Source organism: Larus michahellis, chromosome 4 (genome assembly GCF_964199755.1).
Source record: "Larus michahellis chromosome 4, bLarMic1.1, whole genome shotgun sequence".
NCBI lineage: Eukaryota > Metazoa > Chordata > Aves > Charadriiformes > Laridae > Larus > Larus michahellis.
The window spans coordinates 14,847,764-14,867,813 of NC_133899.1; the positions used below are offsets into that span (position 1 = coordinate 14,847,764).

A 20,050-nucleotide genomic window follows, 5' to 3' on the forward strand; every position below is an offset into this window, starting at 1 on the left:
CAAAATGTCTAGATTTTATTTTTTCTTTTTCATTAAAAAAAAAAGGTCCTTTGGTTTCACTTAAAATTTTTAGTAGCTTTTCTGGTTTTGCTTCACTGAAAATCTGAAGGCTATTTGTGGTTATGTTGTTGCTGTTTTGTTTTTTTTTTAAGGACTGCAATTGCCTCGCAAGTCAAGCATTACTCTCAGGTGTATTGCTTAAAAGGGAAGGACCGAATTTTATCACCAAGGAAGGTAAGAGCTGCTTTCATTTGACTATTGTAATTATTTCAGGAAGCAGCTGTACGTTGAGTTGTAATGAACATGAATAATGGCCATGCATGCAAGCAGTTGTGTAGCTATTTTCTTTTCCATTTAAAGCAATTTCTGCATTAAATGGGACATGCAAATTCATAGCGTGATGGGGAATGAGCTGCTAAATATATGAGCTCTTTTAGATTGTTTGTCGGCAGTGCTCTATCTGGTTGTGATTTTGAACACATAGATACAAAAAACAGGGGATTTGACCCTGTATGGAAAACTGAAACTAAAGATAAGTTTGTATGTCTTTAACATTTAGTCTGAAATGTGTGAAGCTTTATACTGAATTTTTACTTTACTTTTATGTAATTAGACTAGTTCAATGCATCTGTGTATCTTATTCTACTCAAATTTTCTCTTATGGCTTTGTATTAGAGCACAGGATTTAAATTCATGTGAAGTAATTCAGAAGAGGCTACTAAGGCTGGTGGCTTTTGTGCTGCAAGGTGTGGTGTGTTGTATTTTTTGCCTAAAGACTGCTTATTAGCTGCCTTTGTATGTATGAATACTCCTCAGAAGAGGAGGAACGTTAAGACTAAATAATAATCTCTTAGTTATTCCTCATGCAGTGTAACTTACCACCTCATGTGATAGAGCCCTACTTCATAATTTTGATATAGGACAGCTGGTTCTTGTGATGAAGAGTTGTTGTTTTGGCATAAATATGTCAGTATTGCTAAATTAAAAATGTCATGGAAAACAATGTAAAGTGGAATAAAATTCATTGGCTGACACACAGCACACTGTTGAAATACAATGTGAATCCAAAGTCACGGTCAGCATCCGCACCTTAGGCAGGTGTAGCCCCTGACGCAGGCTTTTTCGCCACTGTTACCTCTACCTTTGGGCTTTCAGAGCCTCAGGAGCTTTTCTTAGTCCTTTGTAGGTTGTGTCTTTCTTTGCTCTGAAAACAACTTGAGACAGACTTCCTAACCTCTGTAAGCAACCAGCATAACCACTTCTGACCATTAGATCATGATGATGAACTTAAAAACTCTCCTGAAACTGACTGGGTCAAAAAAGTACTGTTCTGCCTCTGACTGTTCAGAGGTAACTTGAATAGACCTTTTTGTGCCATCCAGTAAGAAACAGTAGATGATGGTAACCTTTTTAATATGCACCTTGCATTAAACAGTCTGAGTCACTGACTAGAAGTTCCTGTCCCCCTGCGACTGGAGATTACTGAGGCTGACATTAAATATCACACAATCAATAAAACATAAATCTAAAAATAAAAGCTGAAGAACCTTGGATGTTTCGGCCGACAGGCATGGGCTATGATTTTGTGAGTCAACTTCCACTACTATTGTTGTTATAGATGAACTTACTGCTCACCAGTAAGTGCCTGGCATGAAAAACACTGCCACTCCACCTGAGAGTTTAAAATCTGGAAGCTAAATAAAGTCTAAATAATGGAATGTTTGTCACCATTTTTACCTTTAACATAATGGTCCCCACTTGACCCCTGCACAGTTGAAGAGATGTCAGTGTAGCAAGTTGATGCACTATGATAAACTATGGGCTGACAAAAGAATGGTATCTATTGTTCTGATTAATGTAGTTAATGTACTTCATGCCTTCTCTGAATCCTGGACTACCTAGTTTGACTTAGAAGCAGTGCTCTTCCTGTTTCCTGCCCGCTTAATTTTAGGTCATGTCTGTACAGCACGATGCTAATTTAATACCTAACACTTCACAAAATGTTCTCTTTGGTTTTGGCAAGCAGAAAATCACCTTGGAGAAGGAGAGTAGTAAATCAGTAATATAATGTCTTATGTATCTGTCCAATATCCCCTGTTGTACTTTTGCAACCGTGATCATTAGCTTCACTAGAGTAGTGCTGTAATGCGCCCGAGTCCCAAAGCCAGCGCACACGGTCACTTAGGTATCTTTGTGGGCACCTTATTGGGGTTATTCAGAGCCGAGCCGCAAATTAGTGAAAGATCCTCTCTTTCACACCCTCCCAACTCCCTGTAAAATGAGTCTCATGTCCCACATGATTAACCAGGTCATCTATTGTTCATATACAAAGTGGGAAACAACTCATGTCTTGGAATTAGGTATTAAAAACTTTGTCCAAACAGAACCACTTCAGTGAACTACACTGTGGAGCACAAGACTTCCTGCTGCTTCCTCCAAGTTTTAGCTCAACAAAGAGGCAAGACAGAGGAGAGAGCATCTACATCCTGTATCCAAAACAGAATCTGCAGTCTGAGGATGTACCTTATGATGGGGATGTACCTTTATAGGCTAAATCTGTACGTAGATTAATTTTCCCCAATATATTGCAAGAATAGGTGATACCATAGGTCTCCAGAGCAGGTGCAGCAAACTTAGCTAAAATCTGGTTTGGCTTCTTGTCTAACAACATACAACTAGATGATAGGGGGACTTGATTGCATCTAAATTTGAGATGTTAAGCACAATAGGTAAGTGCTCTACTAAAGCTGATTCAGAATTAACTGATCTCATCAAATTTACCTTATTAGTATTAAATGAAAACCTGTTCATCTTTTTTGCTTGTATTTTGTTTGTGGTTTGTTTTTTTTAATGCATTTAGGTACCGTTGCGGAGCATATTGAAAGAATCTATAGACGAGCTGGCAGCAAAAAGCTCTGGTTTGTATACATACACGTTCCTTTGTTTTACACCAATTTTTTTTTTCTAATGTGTTTATAGAAAGTAAAGCCGCATCCTTACACAATTAAAAGTGTGTGTGTGGGGGGAAGCTACAGCTTTTCTGAACAAAATTGTATTGGTTCATTGCAGCTGAAGATCTGGTCTACAATGCTTTAAAAGAGTATTAAGAAGTATTTTCTTACTGTTACTTTTTAAAATATAAAAGAGCAATAAGCTGGTTTTGCTATGACTGTTATTGCCAACATTCACTTATCGTTAAATTCAAATAATAAGAAAAGAATACTAATATTCTTATTTCTTACAGGGCATAATAAAATATTATCAATAGCTTTGTAGGAAGGCTAGTGGTCAAATATAAACCAGTTAAGTTGATACACACTTTATTGCCCTGAAATAATTTGCTTTTAGCCTGACTGACTTTGTCACAATAACTTTAAAAGGTTCAGCAAGTAGGTTGGTATTTACATGTTGTTTATACATGTTGTTTATTAATTTCTTTGCCCTGAAGCTCAGTAGAAATTTCATTTCTTTTTATCGAAGAAATGAGTTGGGCTTGTCCTGAATTCTGTTCTCTTGCTCTGTAACTATTCCCAACAGACGAGTCTGTAAATATAAAAACTGTTTTTCATTTTAGTCTGTTCATACAGTTAAATGGGCCTTTACCAATAATAAGGTAGAACCAGAATACCTTGGTGGTATTTTTTGTAAAGAATAAAAGTCAAAAGTGTTTTTAGAAACAAGATATGTAAACTGTTTTTCATTTCTCTTCCATGATTGCCATGTGACATACATATAGGTTGGTGTTGCGCTACAGTGCTGCATTTGCACAGAAATTTTCTTCTTCTATTACCCCACATATTACTACTTTACTGGTACATGGGAAACAGGTAAAGTGCCCAGAAGTCTGAAATAGAGCTCTGTGAGATTGATTTTTATTTTTTTTTGCTTATTTGCATTTTGATAGTATCAGCTAATGCATTTTTGAAATGCTTTGCTCTTGATCTGAAGAAGTGCATAGCAGTTTTCACAGGAATCGACATCAACTGTTTGTATTTTTTACTAACATTATAAAATATTACAACTCATTCGTTTTCTCTGTGGATAAATGATTCTTAGTAGCCTCAAAGCCTGTGCTAGCAAAGCTCAAATATGGGACTATTAGGTTTGTATTTTGTCATGAAATCATTATTAAAAGTATTTATATCTTTAACCACCAACTGGATATATGAAAAAAAATGTTTTTCTTAAAAATTACAGCTAGTTTTTAACCTAGCAGTTTACACAAGTCTTTTCTCTTCATGCCACACATGCGAAATACTACCTCAGCATGGAAAACAAAACAAAGCGTTGGTGTTACGTGTTGTACTTTCTCTTGGAAAATCTTTCTAACTCTTCCTTAAATAGAATAAAAAATTATCAAGGTTATCTTGCAAAATTATGAAAATGTCACAAAAGAGAAGCTGGCATCTCTTACCTGTCTGTTTTCAAGATGATGCTAAGAAAAGAACAACAAGCTTTTTATGGAGCTGGTAGTTTAATGAGTTCGAACTAAATTTTCAATCCATTGATTTATATCTAGACTAAAAAAGGAAAATCCATCGAAGATTACATAAAATCTGATCCAAATTCCACTATATAAATAATGTATGTATTTACTGAATTAGTTTTGAGATCTCTGCTGTGGCAGACTTCGAACTTATATGTGAATTCATTAAACTAGCTTGTGATATGTAGTGGGATTGCTCTGTTTTCTGCCCTCAGGTCTGTTGTGCGCTTCGCAGCAAGTCTTTTAGGTAAACTAGTGGACAGCCTTGCACCATCTATTACTAATGTTTTAGTTCAGGGCAAGCAGGTAAGTCTTCGCTCCTCAGAAATGTATTTAGGAATAATAACAGAGAAACTACATAAATGAGCTTTTTAATTTTGAAGGCCTCTGATCATTCTTTTAGAACTACCCAATGGCTTAAAAAAATCCCTACTGACAAGAAAAACCCAGAGGGAAAAAAAAAAAGATATGTTTAATACTTGCATATGCTATGGACTAATAAATCTATGTAATTAAAAAACAACACTGAAAAGATAGTTCAGTGTCTAAACAAGTAGGGAAGAGGCATGATTTACATAACTCCTTAGATTTTATTTATGTCCTCTTATCTCACAAAAGTTGATGGAGTCAAGTAATAAAGCTTCTTTTAAGACTGACTTAATGATGATGTAGCCACTCTCCCTGTAACTGAGCATAAGACAACAGACGGGTGGCAGCTGAGCAAAAAGTCTTTAATGATTTTAGTTTTCTGTTCCAAAGCTTAATGATCAGTGTTTCTTCCTTTCCTAAGGAGGACCTTTTTTTTTTCTCCCACCACAATATTTTCAGGTTAATGAAGAGCTGTTTCCAAATAATAGTAATTGACTATTATGTACTTTTGCATTAAAATATATGTGTATACTTACCTACATGCAATGCTGTTATGACAGATTTGTCTTTGTTTTACTCCAGACTGAGGTCTGGGCCTGTGCTTCCAGTGCTACCCAGCTATAGAGCAAGCGGCACCTGCATGCAGCACGATTTATAACTCTAGTTTCAGCTTTTTCACCTAACTTGCCTTCAGTGATCTCTTTATAATAATAATCTTTGTTATAGAAGAAAAATGACTGTTGCTATGTTTTACTAACAGTAGATTAAGAGCAAATCAGAATTTTAACAGAAGTCTTTTTTTTTTTTTTTTGTAATTAAACAATCCAGTACCAGCAATATATTTTCTTAAAATGAAGGCTATCACTTTTAGGATGCTATTAGAACTAAGAAAACAAAATTATGAGTTTAATTCTGAATTTTAACTAAGGTCCACAGCTGAAGTGTCAGAAGTGAAAGACTAGTGAAACCTAGTGTACAGTCATGATTACACAGCCAGTTTTGAAACCAAACCAGCGGTCTCGTATTTGTATTTTCATTTGGAAAAATATATTCCATATTTACTGTGGTCTTTAGTGAATTTTGTTATTTTAATAGCATCCAACTAGCAGTATTAACAAGCATCAGTCACTGACATAAAATTATCTTTGTACTGTGAAATATTAACAAGAAAAGCAGAGTTCATAAAGTTTCATTTCTGAATTGCTTCTGCAGTGCTTTTATTCCTGTCCATATCTTCTGAATTATTTTCAATATACCGTAGGTGACACTTGGAGCTTTTGGCCAAGAGGAAGAAGTTATTTCTAATCCCTTATCCCCAGCAGTGATTAAGAACATCATCTATGAGAAATGTCATTTACAAGATGAAAGAGAAGCCGTAGTTCAGCAGGAACTTGTCATACATATTGGCTGGATCATCTCAAATTCACCTGAACTTTTCAGTGGCATGCTGAAGATACGGATTGGGTCAGTAAAGTACCTGTTGTTGTTCTTAGTATTGCAGGGCAGCATACATACTCTTGTTTTGTTTGCAGCAGACTGTTACTGCATTGCAAAGAAGGTTTATGTAAGATGATGCAGTAAAACTTATTTACTTCAATTTTAGATTTCTAGAAAGCCTGCTTTAATTTAGTGTGCCAAAAAAGGGTACACAACTAATCTCAAATTTGCCTGTCAGCAGTGTAAAGTGGAGTAGGGGCGGTCCTTGTAATAGCCCATTAGAAGCTTTCCTACAGCATTTTTCAAAGCTTGATCCCACAGTCTGCTCTCTGTGCATGGGCAGCAAGGCAGTCTCTACAGAAATGTTTTTATCCTGTACTAAGTACAGGTGTGCTGCGCGTGCTTAAGGCTGGCGACTAGCATGAATTTCATTATTGGTAAACATGTGTTGTGGACATAGACTCGTAGAATCATAATGGATCACACCAAACCAAATGCTGGTTCTTCCTGTACAGTGCCCCAGAGGTAGATGCAGACAGGGTGTGCTGTGCCTGCCCACCCGTCAGGCAGGTTAGAGGGACACAGCCAAAGGCTAGGGGTGTACTCTACTGCCAGGGAGGGAACAATCAAGAGCTAGAGAAGACAGTTAGACCTTTCTTTTACTGTCAGAGACTTTCAGGACTTGAGGAAGAAGGAGGGAAAAGTGCAGTCTAGGATTAAGGCTCCTGGATGAGGCCTTTAAAAGCTTTTTGCTCGCTTGAGCAGTCACCCATGTCATCAAGGTTTGGGGCAAATGACTGAAGGGTAGAGACTGCATAAATATGATAATCTAGGAGAGATGCAGCATGAAATTTGATTCCCTTCTGAAACCCACAATTCTTTTCCAGGTCAACATATGCTTCTAGTTGCATTCTCTAGTTTCTAGTAAGTGTTCAGCTCATAATACAGCTTTGTCTAAATCTTAAGTCTTAAAAGTCTGGCAACCATGAGCAACAAATGCCTTGGAAACAGTGTTTTGAGGTATTTGAACTATTTCTTTTCAGAGTTTCAGCACAATAATCTGCCTAAAAAGATAGCTTATTCGTTCAGAGTGGTGTCTGTAACAGGGACTTCAGGTAATAAAAGCCTTCTGCAGTTCACATGTATTTACCTTACAGCTTTTCCTAAAATATTTTGAAGCACCAAGGTATACTTCTGATACTCAGTGAATCTCAACATCTGATATCTGGTATAACAAAGACAGTGTTCAAGGGCAGTTCTCTACACAAAAATACCTAACGGCCATGGTAAAGATTTGTCCTGTAAGACTGATAAAAATATCTTTTTGTTCTTAAAAGAAAAAACAACCCAAACAACCCCCCCCAACTCAATAGTATCGCTATTACAGACACACCCCACACTTCTTGACTGTTCCTCAGCTACAGAGTTGTCCAATTCTACATTAAATAGGTTAGGCTAAGCGATACATAGCTTAGGAATCACAGACCTGAATCAAGTTTAAAACATCGTTTACCTCCTGGATTGTTGTATTTAGTTCTTTGATAAGGTGACCTACAAATAGTCTGTGCTGGAGCCTTATCATATTCCATGGTATCTGCATTTATTTTGCTATCTACAGAAATTAATTACTTTTTCACATTTAGGAAGAGACAGATACATTTGAATAAGCACTTCTTTGAAGAGGCCAGGTGCTACTGACTAAGATTTACAGAATTAGTGAGCTTGCTTTAAAATTAGAACTTGAAGTGCTCCGTCTTCCTTTTTTTTTTCATAGAGAAAATATAGCATTTCATCACTGGATGTAGATTACCAGCAGGCTTTTTTCTAGCACACAAGATTCATGTTTCACTTTAGCAGTACATTCCAGCCATCATAAAACCAAAAACTTTTGAAATCACCTGTATTACACTTAGCTGCAAGTACATCTATCCTTTTGCACTTAAATACCTTTTCTGTAACCCATACAGGTCCACGTTACTCCTCTTTCCTCCCCTTCCTCATTCTCTGTTGTTAATCCTTTTTGCAATTTTTTTTTCCCTTTCTTCCATGGTTAGTGCTAGAGATTCAGTTTCCTTTATTTCAGTGTTATCACCCACTCCAGTAAGCAAAATTAACCCTTTTACAGAAACACCATTCCAGCTTGATAATGACTTGATGTAGTGTCTTGTTATTGACTTGTTTTCAGGGTTTCATGTTAAAATAGATCAAGTTCCTGACAGCCCTATTACTATAGAAACCACCAACCATCTGACTTCTACCCACCTCTTATCAGCGAAGAGTTCAGTAGGAGGTCCATTCTTTGTTACGTTTTGTAGGCCACTGCAAAGAGAACATACCAGTGAATGACCTCCACACAGATACATTTGAGTCATCAGTGAAAAAGAATGATTCCTAAGCCAGTTGTGTTTGTTAATCTTAGTAACAAGAGAATGACACTCTTCACCCAATAAAATAAATAAAAGTAGTGTGTTCCGGATAATGTAATATGTCCATGTTGCCTAATGTTCTCTTGTATCTTGCACCTTCAATGACTGGTCCTAGAAACCTCAAATTTAAAGCAGCATTAAATCAGTTGTCCTGACATCTCAGAATTCTGTGTAGTTACTAAGAATCCTTCAGAAAAGATTTGTGACTTGACTTACATAAACAAAACCATTCTGTACCTTGTAGGCTAAATAATTAAATGCCTATGACATGTGGCTATGCTGATGACAAGGTAACTCTCTTCGGAAAACAGAGTAAGGCTCTCTGATGTAACTCCGACTTGATCAGGTGTTGTATGATGGACTGTTTGAAGAAAAACTAGTTAAGTTTCCTTTCCCTTTTAATAGTAATGCCTACCTGAACTGAAGCGATGTAGGTGGTAGGAGACTGAGCTCCATGCTGTTATCTTGCTTGAGATGTATCTATACATTATTTCATCTTTGATATTATATCAGAGGCTATAGCAGTGTTTTTATATAGCATGCAGAAAAAATTCAGCATTTTCCTTCAATAATTTGCAAAGTTCTGCCTCTCTGATACCTAAGGCTGAAAAATCTTCACTGTTGCCATACTTTTATTTAATCAAACCTTTTCAAAAGGGAGCAGCAAAAGAAAGAAACGTGTGACAGACTGCAAAAAGGAATTTCAAAGGCTAAAACTATCAATATGCCCTTACATCTTTTTAAATGTAAAATAATTTAATTTTTATGATTTTTTTTTTAAACTCATCAGCAAAATGCATATACTGTCAGAGCATAATTTTGAGTAGGAATTTTAACATCAAAAGGCAGATAAATCTTAGTCTTAATGAACACGGGACGTAGGGGAATACGCAGGACACCATGCTTCACAACCTGTTCCTTAGAATCTATGCATTATCCCTTTCAGTTTATATCATACTGCAAACAAACACAAAATCTACGTAAATTGCACAATACGGTAAGAGTAGTAGAGTATTTGTGTGATATCTTATGCATGTCTTGACAGCCAAATAGCAGGATCATGTGGAATTCTTATGAGCTATTTTTTTTATCTTTGGAAATTTCACATTCAATTAATAAATGTGTTCCTCCCTTTACTTCTTCAGATGGATTATCCATGCTATGAAGTATGAATTGAAAATCCGTGCTGGGGATATGCCAGCTAAGGATTTATACCAGATGTCCCCCAGTGAAGTGAAGCAGCTTCTGCTGGATATTCTTCAACCACAGCAGCAGGGGAGGTAACGAGATGTGTGGGTTTGCGGCACCTGTTTTCATTCATAATAGGCTGTTCAACTAATTGTCATTTCTGAACTACTTTGTATACATCTGAAATCACCAGGCATCTGCAATCAGTAATATACTTATTTAAGGGAAGGTAGCAAAAACGCGCTTTTTCATTCTTGCACCTGTGTCCAGGTTCTACAATGGTTTCTTTTAATTTGCATCTTCCCTTTTCAGCTTTATCTTTGTGGAAGTCTTACTTTGTGGTAGTAATCTCTATACTTTGGCAGTAATGTGAAGCGCTATGTTCTTTGAGGTGGGGAGAGGAGCCAAAAATTACTCAGTACCATCTACTTAAGTACCTTGTAAGAACAGTTTGTCTGCTGTTCACTGCCCTCTTTCTTCTAGCTTATTATATGAATTAAAAACAGATTTCTCTAGAATTCTCAAGAGATAACAGTGCTGCCTGAAGCTTGTAATCTTTTCTCCAAGCTCTAACTAGCTGCCAAAAAGAGCATTCATTGTGACACAAAGTCTGCAAGACAAACGTTAAATTACAGTATTTTCACTTGACTATGTTGATAAATTAAAAAATCCTCCTGTAGGTTTTACTTCTAGTTAAGTTAGATTGAACAACAGCAGTAATACTGTTGACGATTTCTGTAATCCGTGACTGAATGGATGATGGCCTTTTCTCTCAACAAATACACCATGTGGTTATACTAATTCTGTTCCTGCTTAATTCAAAACACATTGTTTTTTCCCCCAATCTAAAATGTCTGAGAAACAAGCTCCTTAAATCAGTGTCTGCTCTCTCTTACCTAATTTGCGTGATGTAGAATCTCTCAGTCCAGCTGACTATGTACTCTGCATCTCCCACATGCTTCTCAGTGTCTTGGTTGTGGTTATTAATGCTTGCTTTTTAGTTACTGTCTCTACTCATGTTGATGTTGACATTATTCCTCTAAAACCTTAGCACAACAACCCTAGGTTTCTCTTTGCAGCATTTTCCATTAAATATTATACTATTTAGGAAACAATTTGGTCAATCGCAGTAAACAATTCAGGCACCATCCTTCATTAGAGATCTTACCTGAGCTGTCACAGTGCCTTCTGTTTTTAATTCCTTTAACACACGATAGCTGGGTCAGCAAAGAGCACTCTGTTGATTTTCTGAGGATGAAATTCTTTTTTGGGGCTTATCCGAGGACAAAAGCTAGCCAGCATATCCTTCAAAACTTCCTATCTTTAACTTCCTCCTGTGCAGCATTACTAGCTCGTTTTTTCTTGCCCATTAGTGACTTGTTTTATAAAGTTCTCTTCCTGCCAGGAAATGCAGAACAATGTCTCCTTGCATTTTCTTTCTGTGACAGTTTTTTCTACTGTTGTGATTTTTAGAAAAAAATCTCTGCTACTGTGATGCCATATATCACTGCCAATTAATTTGTCATACGTGAAAGGGCTAGTGATATATTTACCTCCATAACAGTCTCTCCACAACTAACCTCTCTCCAAGTTTTCATGGAGGGTAAAATTTTTGCTATATTTCTACCTCTTACACTGGGCTGCAGGGTATGATATCATATAGATAAATACGTACATCTTGCCAACAGAGTGCGGACTTCTACAGATACTCTTTGACCTATTTATGTAGGTCACAAGATTGCATGTAGCCTTTTTATAATGGAGCATTGTTCTTTTAATGGTCCGAACAGTTATAAAACTCATTTTGCTCATACAGTCTACAGGACTGTCTTCCTTACCATAGTAATTTAGATAGGTCAGAGTATTTTTGACATCTTCAAATGCTTTTTTCTTTGTATTAAGAAAACAACCTTCTACTTCTATCTTCAACTTGTCTTTTTGTTTTTATGAATGTTTTTCTTGTCCTAGTCCAAGGACAGAGCTGTACAGAGAATGAGATGTAACTGTCATAACAGGCATAAGTTTTAGGCAATTAAGTGTTTTATTGAGAAGTGATTTATGACACTTTTTTTTTTAACTTTTGTCATGTTAATCCAATATGGTTGTACAAGAAGAAATACCCACTGCATATTGGCTTGATCCTGGCAGTGGTAAAGTAATTAGAAGTCAATCATCAGTCAGTGACAGCTATTGTATCACAAGCGCTTTAAAGCCTTAACTTTAAATATCTCCTTTGTTCTCATAAAGCACATCCCAGTCACCTAGAGCTCAAACCTGTTCAGAAGATGCACGATTTACTGATACGTTTTTTTCCTCTTTTTTTTTAAAAAAAAAAAAAAAAACGAAACAACCCACAACACACCGTTTGCTTGGTCTTCTAGTGTAGTTGGAAGCTACACTAAGAAACTTCAGACAAGTGTAAGAACACACGTGGAGTTAGTTGTCTGAATTAGAGTTCTCTCTTCTGATCAGATCTCAGAAAGAATTATCATAATTTCTCCAGTATTTAAGATTAAGGTTTTTCAGTGCATGATCTTTTTGTTATTTCACCAGGTACACTGGCATCTGCATAAACAAGTAGTGTTACTGACAAGTAATTTTATTCTGAGCCTACCAACTTAATCTAGCAACATAAACAAAGGAAAAGCTGAAACCCAAAAAATCCTAGTACTGACTTTAATTTAAGATAGGCTACAAAAGTTCTGCAGAACAACAAAGTTAACAAAGTTGACCAGGGCATTTCCCCTTCCTGTCCTCCCCCTTCTTTTTGAACAGCCTACCAGAACCAGGTCTCTGAAACACAGAAGGCCCTGCTGCCAAGCAGTAATTAAAATGTAGTTTTTCTGAAAAAAACCCTGAACAAATCCACAATGGTAAATAATGTGTAATAATAGTGTGTTGGTTCCTGTGCTGCAAATATCCAAATACTTAGGCGTAGAAACTTTCCACCTTTCCTGAATGAGGTGCTTCCTGAAGTACCTGTTCCCCCTTCTTATGGTTGTAAAAGAGCCATTTGTAACCTGAGAAGACATGGAACATTAAAAAAAACAAACAAACAAAAAAAACCCAAAAAACAACCCAAAAACAAAAAACCAAACCCTTTTGCAGGAATATTAAACTGAGCCACAAAAGTATTAGTTGCTTTTCATCAGAGCTTTGCTTCCTAGGGGAGCTCTCACTACTATGTTGACATATAAAAATAATTTCTACTTAAAATCTAGAAAATCAACTAAGGACAGTAACTTTTGGGAAAGCTCTTCTGTCAAATATGTGCACTGCTGCTGCACAAGACTTAATTTTATACTGTGACTCCACCAATTAAAATCATACCCATGGCTGCCACTTCTTAAAGTTCCGTTGCTGGTGTCTCAAACATTTTGGCGGAGGCCCCATTGCTGTAGTAATACTGAGAAGCAAAAATACGAAAATTAAATTCCAGACTTCACGGTTGTCAGTTTAAAAAAAAAAAAAAAAAGGTGGGAATAGTGTAGTTCTGAAGGCATACAAAATTTATAATTTATGGAGAATGTAACTCATTTTTTTCAAAGCTTTAGTTTAACAAAACTGTTCTGCTGAATCCTAAATTTACAGGCCACTTGTTTTTCTACACACTATCATAAAAAAAACTACCTTCAGCCATCCTGCTGAAATGTATTTTTCTAACCTGGTATTTAAACCAGAATGATAGGTTTACATTTTTTATTTTATAGATGCAAAATTTCATTGAGTTATATTTATATAACACATTTTTTTGCCTACTGTAGTAGAATAAACCAAACTTAAATATTATAGTTGGTACTGGGATTTTTCAGTGTGTATAAATTTGGCTGTCATAGGTACCACAAAGTGACTTCTGTTTTATTTATGTTCTAGTTTATGGTGACTGAAATTGATTAGACATGATGAACGCAGCCTACTACTGTTACTGTACTGCACTGCATAGATTTCAGTTAATTCTTTTCCTCCAGTTACATAAAGCACAAACACACATAAGAATAACATTCTAACCTGTATATGCTGAGCACCTTGATTTTGTTTGCTTTAGAGCAAAACTTACCAGAAAGCACGACATATACTGCATATGCATCATTAATATGTATTTGTCAATGCTTACCTTACTGGCTTACACCACAGAACTTGGTTCTTGCTTGGTTCTGCATCTGTAAGTTTTTTACTTTAAGTTCCCAATTTTATTTGTCCACAGAAGCTGGCTAAACAGAAGACATAGAGACGGTTCTCTCAATCGAACTCCTGCTGGCTTCTATGATCGAGTGTGGCAGATCTTGGAGAGAACCCCTAATGGTTTAATAGTGGCAGGGAAATTTTTACCACAGGTAAAAACAGCAAAGATACACAGTTATTTCTGCCCTACCTTTCTATTAATGGTGAATTATTTTATCATTAATGTCTATTTTGCACCATAATGCATTACTTGGGGTAATTTGTTCCTGTCATGATTTTTAACAAAAAAAAAAAAAAAGAGTATTTTCAAGTTTTCTTTTTGGTTCTGAGCAAAATACAATTAGAATAGAATGGAAGTCAGTTATTTCTATTACAACACATTTATAAAAGCACAACTCTAGAAGACCCTTTCCAAGTCATGGACTCTGAAATCTGTCCCATTTTTGACTACCCACCCTACAGTGGTCGTATTTCTTAGTTGAGTATTATTTATTCAACAAGCAGATAGGCTCTACCTGGGGGTGGTTTTGATTTAATGCAAATGGTCTTTGAGTTAAACATATTATTTGTTTTTCAGCAACCAACTTTATCGGATATGACGATGTATGAAAGGAACTTTTCCCTTCTAGTTGAAGATATGCTGCAAAATATCGACCAGCCAGAATACAGGCAAATTATTGTAGAGGTCTGTGGCCTATAATGAACGAAATTTCATAATGTACACGAGTATGTTGCAGCTTAAAAGAAAAAAAAAAAAAGTAACTGAGGCTCAAATGTTTGAAGAAATTGCATTTCAAATATAAACACTTGCTTCAGTGGTTTTTCCATAGATTTTGTAGGATTCCTGGTTAACTGTGAGGATTTCTGTTAACGTGTTCAGAATATACTAAGTCTTGATGTTCTTCCCCTTTAGCAAATAGATACATATTAATGACAGTACCAATACAATTGGGTCAAAGGAATTGAAAACTAATAAAAAGAATAATTCCAGCGTAGCTTTCCTTCAAGTCCCTAGCCCATGCTTTTTCCTAACAATTTTCTGGGTCTAGCAAGAAACTGCTCTAAAACATCAGTTTGCCCTGCGATAGATTCTTCTTTCTCATTTTGCTGAAGCTGTCTAGTAAGTTGCTTTATGCTACTGCATCAACTAACTTCCAGTTTCCTTATGTTCCCATACCTAACAGTAAAAGCAAGAAGCTGTTTAAACTCCTTCCCTACCACTGTACATAACATGTACTTTTTGAACAGATCAAGAGCATCTGTACTCTTGGTAACTGACATCTGTGCTGTCAGCAGCATTCACTGTTAGTTCCCAAGTGTTTGCTGCTGGTGCTTATGAGTATTCCTCCACAGTAAAATCAAGTCCATCTCCGTTCTGGCTAACAGCTAATGGTCATGCTGCTTGCTGGAACATCCCCAATTTTTGCAAAAAGATAACGCCATTATCAAAACCCAAGATGACCAATATAGACTCTACTGCCCACTTGTTTTATGACAGGTCACTCATCGTGTTCGCTTTCCTGTTTTTAACCTTTTAGATCTAAGGAATGTAAATTCTCTTGAACAAAGACTTTTTACTGGTGTCAGTTGACTTTGTTTTTTTATAAACTTTGTCACAGTGTGGTTATACCATATGTGATTATGCCTCAAAATACCAAATGCTGAGGTTCAGTGTTTGCTGCTTTTCACCCTCTCCACTGGCTGAGCACCAGCATTTGTGCAGCCACACAGTGAACTGGATAAACTGGAAAACAACTTCCCCGGCTACCAGCAAAGTTAGATGTTGATGTCAATGCAGTGCCCTGAACTAGGCAGTCATCAGAAATTGTAACCTTTCATAAAAGCCTGCTTTTACAGTGATTTTTTTTTTTTATCAAAGTCAGAATTCTATTATCGGTGCACTATTACCTGTGACATTATTAAATGGCTTCCTGCTCGAAAGAGGCATATGCAATTATTAACATTGCTTCTATGTAACCTGAATTTAAAAAAAAAATAAAAAATCAAAGTCTTACAGTCTTTTTCTGCCTTCTAGTTGTTGATGGTTATATCTGTTATTTTGGAGAGAAATCCTGAGCTAGAGTTCCAGGACAAAGTGGACTTGGATAAAGTGGTGCAAGAAGCATTTGATGACTTCCAGAAAGATCACAGCAGTCCAAAGGGAGCTGAAAAACAAGTGAGTAAAATATTACTGTCTTACACAATTCACCGTTCTTATTGAAGTTAATTTTGTTAAACGTTAATTCTGTGTGGTTCAGAATAAAAAGCAATTGATAGGAGCTCAGAATGGAACACAAATAAGAAATGAATACACCCAGGTGCTGTGTAAGTCTGCAACGAGCCTATAAGTAGAGATAATTTGTGAATTCAAACTTGTACGTTAAGGGCAACACTCACAATGTTACATAGCTCTGAAATGAGAATCTGGGTAAAGCTGAAATAGTTACAACGCTCATTAAGGGGGAAATAAAAGGGGGGGACACTAGAACAGAGAAGAGTTAAGAATAACAAAAAAAGAAAGAAAAAACTAAAGCTCATCAAGGAGGTGTGAACTTAGGATCTTACGTACACAGATACTAAGAAAAATTTAGTCAACAATGAACTCATATTGACAATACTAATGTAAGAATTTAATATGCAAAACTGTCCCTAGCTACTGATTTTTGTGCTAGAGTTGCATTCATGACCTAGCAAGCTTTTAATCTCTAGGGCCTAAAATCCAAATAATGAAACTTGATCATTAAGTAGCTTTTAAGATTTACTTCACTAGGATTTTAGCTTTTATGCTTTAAAGACCTCTAAATATTCTTGCTACAAGTTTTGATGCCTCAAAGCTCTGAAATTCTGTAATAAAGCCAGGTTCACTGAACTGGTTGAAGGAGGAAATAGCAGTAAAGCAGTGGGACAAGTCCCTGTGCTACTGAAGATGATCTTCCTCGCTCCGTCTGGCATTTTATTGTGCACAATATATTCAGAGATCTCTGTGGTAGCTCTGAATAATCTATTGATTCATAACATATTCATATGCAACAGCACTTCCTGTTGCTGAATTTAGCTCCTTTAAAAGATGAGGAAGGATGTGCTCCTTAAGAATTCTTTCCAAAGTTTCAAGGTTCACTTTTTTGCCACTACTGTTTTTGTAATAAGATTTGAAAGCAAGCCAGATATCCAGCCTTAGCAACATATCACCTTGCATAATACCTTCATTTTTAAAATGACATGATTTTCTTGAAATGATGATTCTTTTGGCCTGCCCATTTTGGAGGGTAATGACTCTGTGGTTGCAGCCATAGCAAAATCAGACTTACCACACAAATGGCTGTTAAGTGCCAGCTCTGCAGAGTATCTTGAATATCCTACTGACTTCTGTGACAACCTGGAAATCCCCAATGGCTATAAACAGACAGAAGAATCACATGCAAAACCCAGTTTTTTTAGTGGTGCTGCCCTAGCCTCTGTTAAAGTGATAGATTTTCTTCCAAGTCCAGGTCTACTTAGAACAATGCCTTTTTGTCTCTTACAAAGAAATCCCGATTTATAGTTGTGAATAGTAACTTTAAGATTGTTGTTATTGGAAATTCCAACTCCTTACATTAAAATTTTCTGGAACTTGACTCTCCCATATTCCCAGGTATTCCTGGTAGCACTTAACTGTAGCCTGCTTAGGTTTGTTGTGATGATATTCTGTCTCAAGTTTTCCTAACAAACACTGCTAAAAGAGCTCCTAATTTGTCTGAACTATGCTCCATTAAACTGACTTGCAAATATTTCCTGTTAACATGTAATAAAGGTCAGACATATTTACTCCAGTAATTTCAAACACACCCTAAAACTACTGAAGTCTAATGTTTTCACCACACAATCTCTGCCCTTGATTTAATAAAAGTAACCAATTTCCTGAATTAAAGCATTGAACCTTTGTAATATGCTGTGGTTTGGGCCAGACTGGCCACTGAAATGAACAACAGATGCTCTCCCAAGGAGCCACCTCTCCCTCCAAGGAGCCAATATATAATTTGAGAATAAGCAGATGTTTTAACATCATTAACTGTGCAAAACAGGTGTTCAGTGAAGGAAACCTATTTTGTTGATGTGATTAATGAATTAGTTCATGTGCTACCTGTGGTTTGGTTCTTGGATTTTAAATTAATTTTTTTTTCTTCAAAATACATCTTCAGTCAGTATCTCTACATGTACACCTAAGGACCTGGCTCACAATCATACAGCACAGTAAGTTACCACATAGTAATCATCTGCTGCGTGTTTTGAGAGTAGTTGTTCTGGGACACCTACTACATTTAAAAAAAATATATTAAGATGGTGGTATCTGTGCAGGACTGGAAAATTCAGTAAAGAAATATATGCAGTGCATTTTAGTAATCTGTTTTCTACATGTTCAGGTAAGTATACGTTGGAGACCTCTGAAAATTGAGCAGAATTATATTATAGCTTTAGAGTCTGAAAAACACGTTTGCATTTCTCACATATTTGTCTTGTTTTTCTTGTTTGCCTGTTTTTGGCTGCTTTCCATAATCAATACTAATGGAAATCTTTTCCCTCTCCTGCAGGATGACATGACTGCATTCTACAACACTCACCCACTTGGAAAAAAGGGAACATGCAGCTACTTGAGTAAGGCTGTGATCACTTTATTGCTGGAAGGGGAAGTGAAACCGAGCAATGATGATCCTTGTACCATTAGCTAAAGCTTGAAACACAACATAGGAACTGTTGCTTTATTTTAGTGTTCTATGTATTTTTCATGCATATATTAAAATACTGTATTGAAGAGCAACCCTGGCTAGTAATAGAAATGCATACTATCCTTTGCTGAAATAAGTGCCATTAAAGTCACTAAGTGCCACCTAATTATTTTTTTTTGTTCTCAACTGTGCAGCATGAAACTCTGAGCACATGAAGTTAATCCTACAATATTTGATTAAGTTGAATGGGGTTGTATTTATGATCTTAAATTATGCATTTAACATAATAGGTAATTTCAAGAGAAAGGCAGTATGAGATTTTGTCTTTATACCTCTATTTATTTATAATTACAAACAAGTTTATTGTAAATTCTAAATGAAATTCAGAAAATACCAGAAATAACATGCATACCAATCCATATGGAAATATGAAAATAGGATTTTTTTTTTTTTATTATTCTACACACAAATTGGAGGTGAAGGTTAAATTGTTGTTGTTATTTAAAGGTTTTCTGTATTGGTTCAATTGACAGCATACATTTAGGTTTGTTTTTTTTTAATTCACCAGTTGATAACTTAATATACAGGTTTCATCCTAATAGAGCAACTTTTTGTCTCTAGCAATAAATATCACTGCAGTTTCCCAGTTGTTGTTTAAACATCTATAAGTTAACAAGGGAAACAAAGTAACAAAAGTTTGTTTTAAGAAAAGGGCAAACAAACTATACTTAAAGTTAACACAAATGAAGAAAAAAAACCTTTGTATTCCATAAGCTATTAATGCATTAAAGAATTCAAGATACACTTACTTGTCTCCTAAATGCGTGAAAACACTGTATGCTATATGCTTTATTTTGATGAAAGTAATAAAAAGCAAATGCTTCTAAAAAATCCTGTCAATAAAAATACTTTAAGTTACATGCAAAGACTGTTGTTGACTTTAGTAGCAACCATTAATGTGCTACTGGAACCATCTTGAATGGATCATTAAATTGCCTCTTTTAGCAGCACAAAATATACTAAACCTTTAGAACTGGTCCTCAAACATTTTGATAATTAAATTAATAGTGATCAGCTACAACTCAACTGTCAATAAATTGTTGCCATGTTGATAGGAAAGGCAGGTAGTTTAACTTAGAGATAAAGGGCAAAAGTGATGGAGTGAATCTGGGCACAAGAGTAGTATTTATTTGGACATATTCAGGCAGTGGTGAGTACTTCCTGGATTTGCAGAACTTCCCCAGAAATCACAGAATCAA

At 36.0% G+C, this 20,050-nt stretch overlaps 1 protein-coding gene across 12 annotated transcripts in view; it reads left to right on the forward strand.

Annotated features, from left to right (window-relative positions):
* Positions 1-19,711, forward strand: part of PHKB (phosphorylase kinase regulatory subunit beta) — an 83,330-nt gene extending 63,619 nt beyond the window's left edge. For 10 of the 12 annotated variants that reach the window (XM_074583055.1, XM_074583058.1, XM_074583066.1 and 7 more), the window contains 9 exons: positions 153-234; positions 2,861-2,918; positions 4,702-4,792; positions 6,117-6,319; positions 9,864-9,998; positions 14,111-14,240; positions 14,666-14,773; positions 16,124-16,264; positions 18,657-19,711. In XM_074583055.1, coding sequence (XP_074439156.1) covers positions 153-234; positions 2,861-2,918; positions 4,702-4,792; positions 6,117-6,319; positions 9,864-9,998; positions 14,111-14,240; positions 14,666-14,773; positions 16,124-16,264; positions 18,657-18,794 — 1,086 coding nt within the window. In that variant the 3' untranslated portion in view covers positions 18,795-19,711. Of the gene's footprint in view, positions 1-152; positions 235-2,860; positions 2,919-3,736; positions 3,828-4,701; positions 4,793-6,116; positions 6,320-9,863; positions 9,999-14,110; positions 14,241-14,665; positions 14,774-16,123; positions 16,265-18,656 lie in introns of all 12 variants that reach the window. The other 2 variants (XM_074583056.1, XM_074583064.1) reach the window with 1 other exon arrangement.
* Positions 19,712-20,050: the final 339 nt, after the last annotated feature.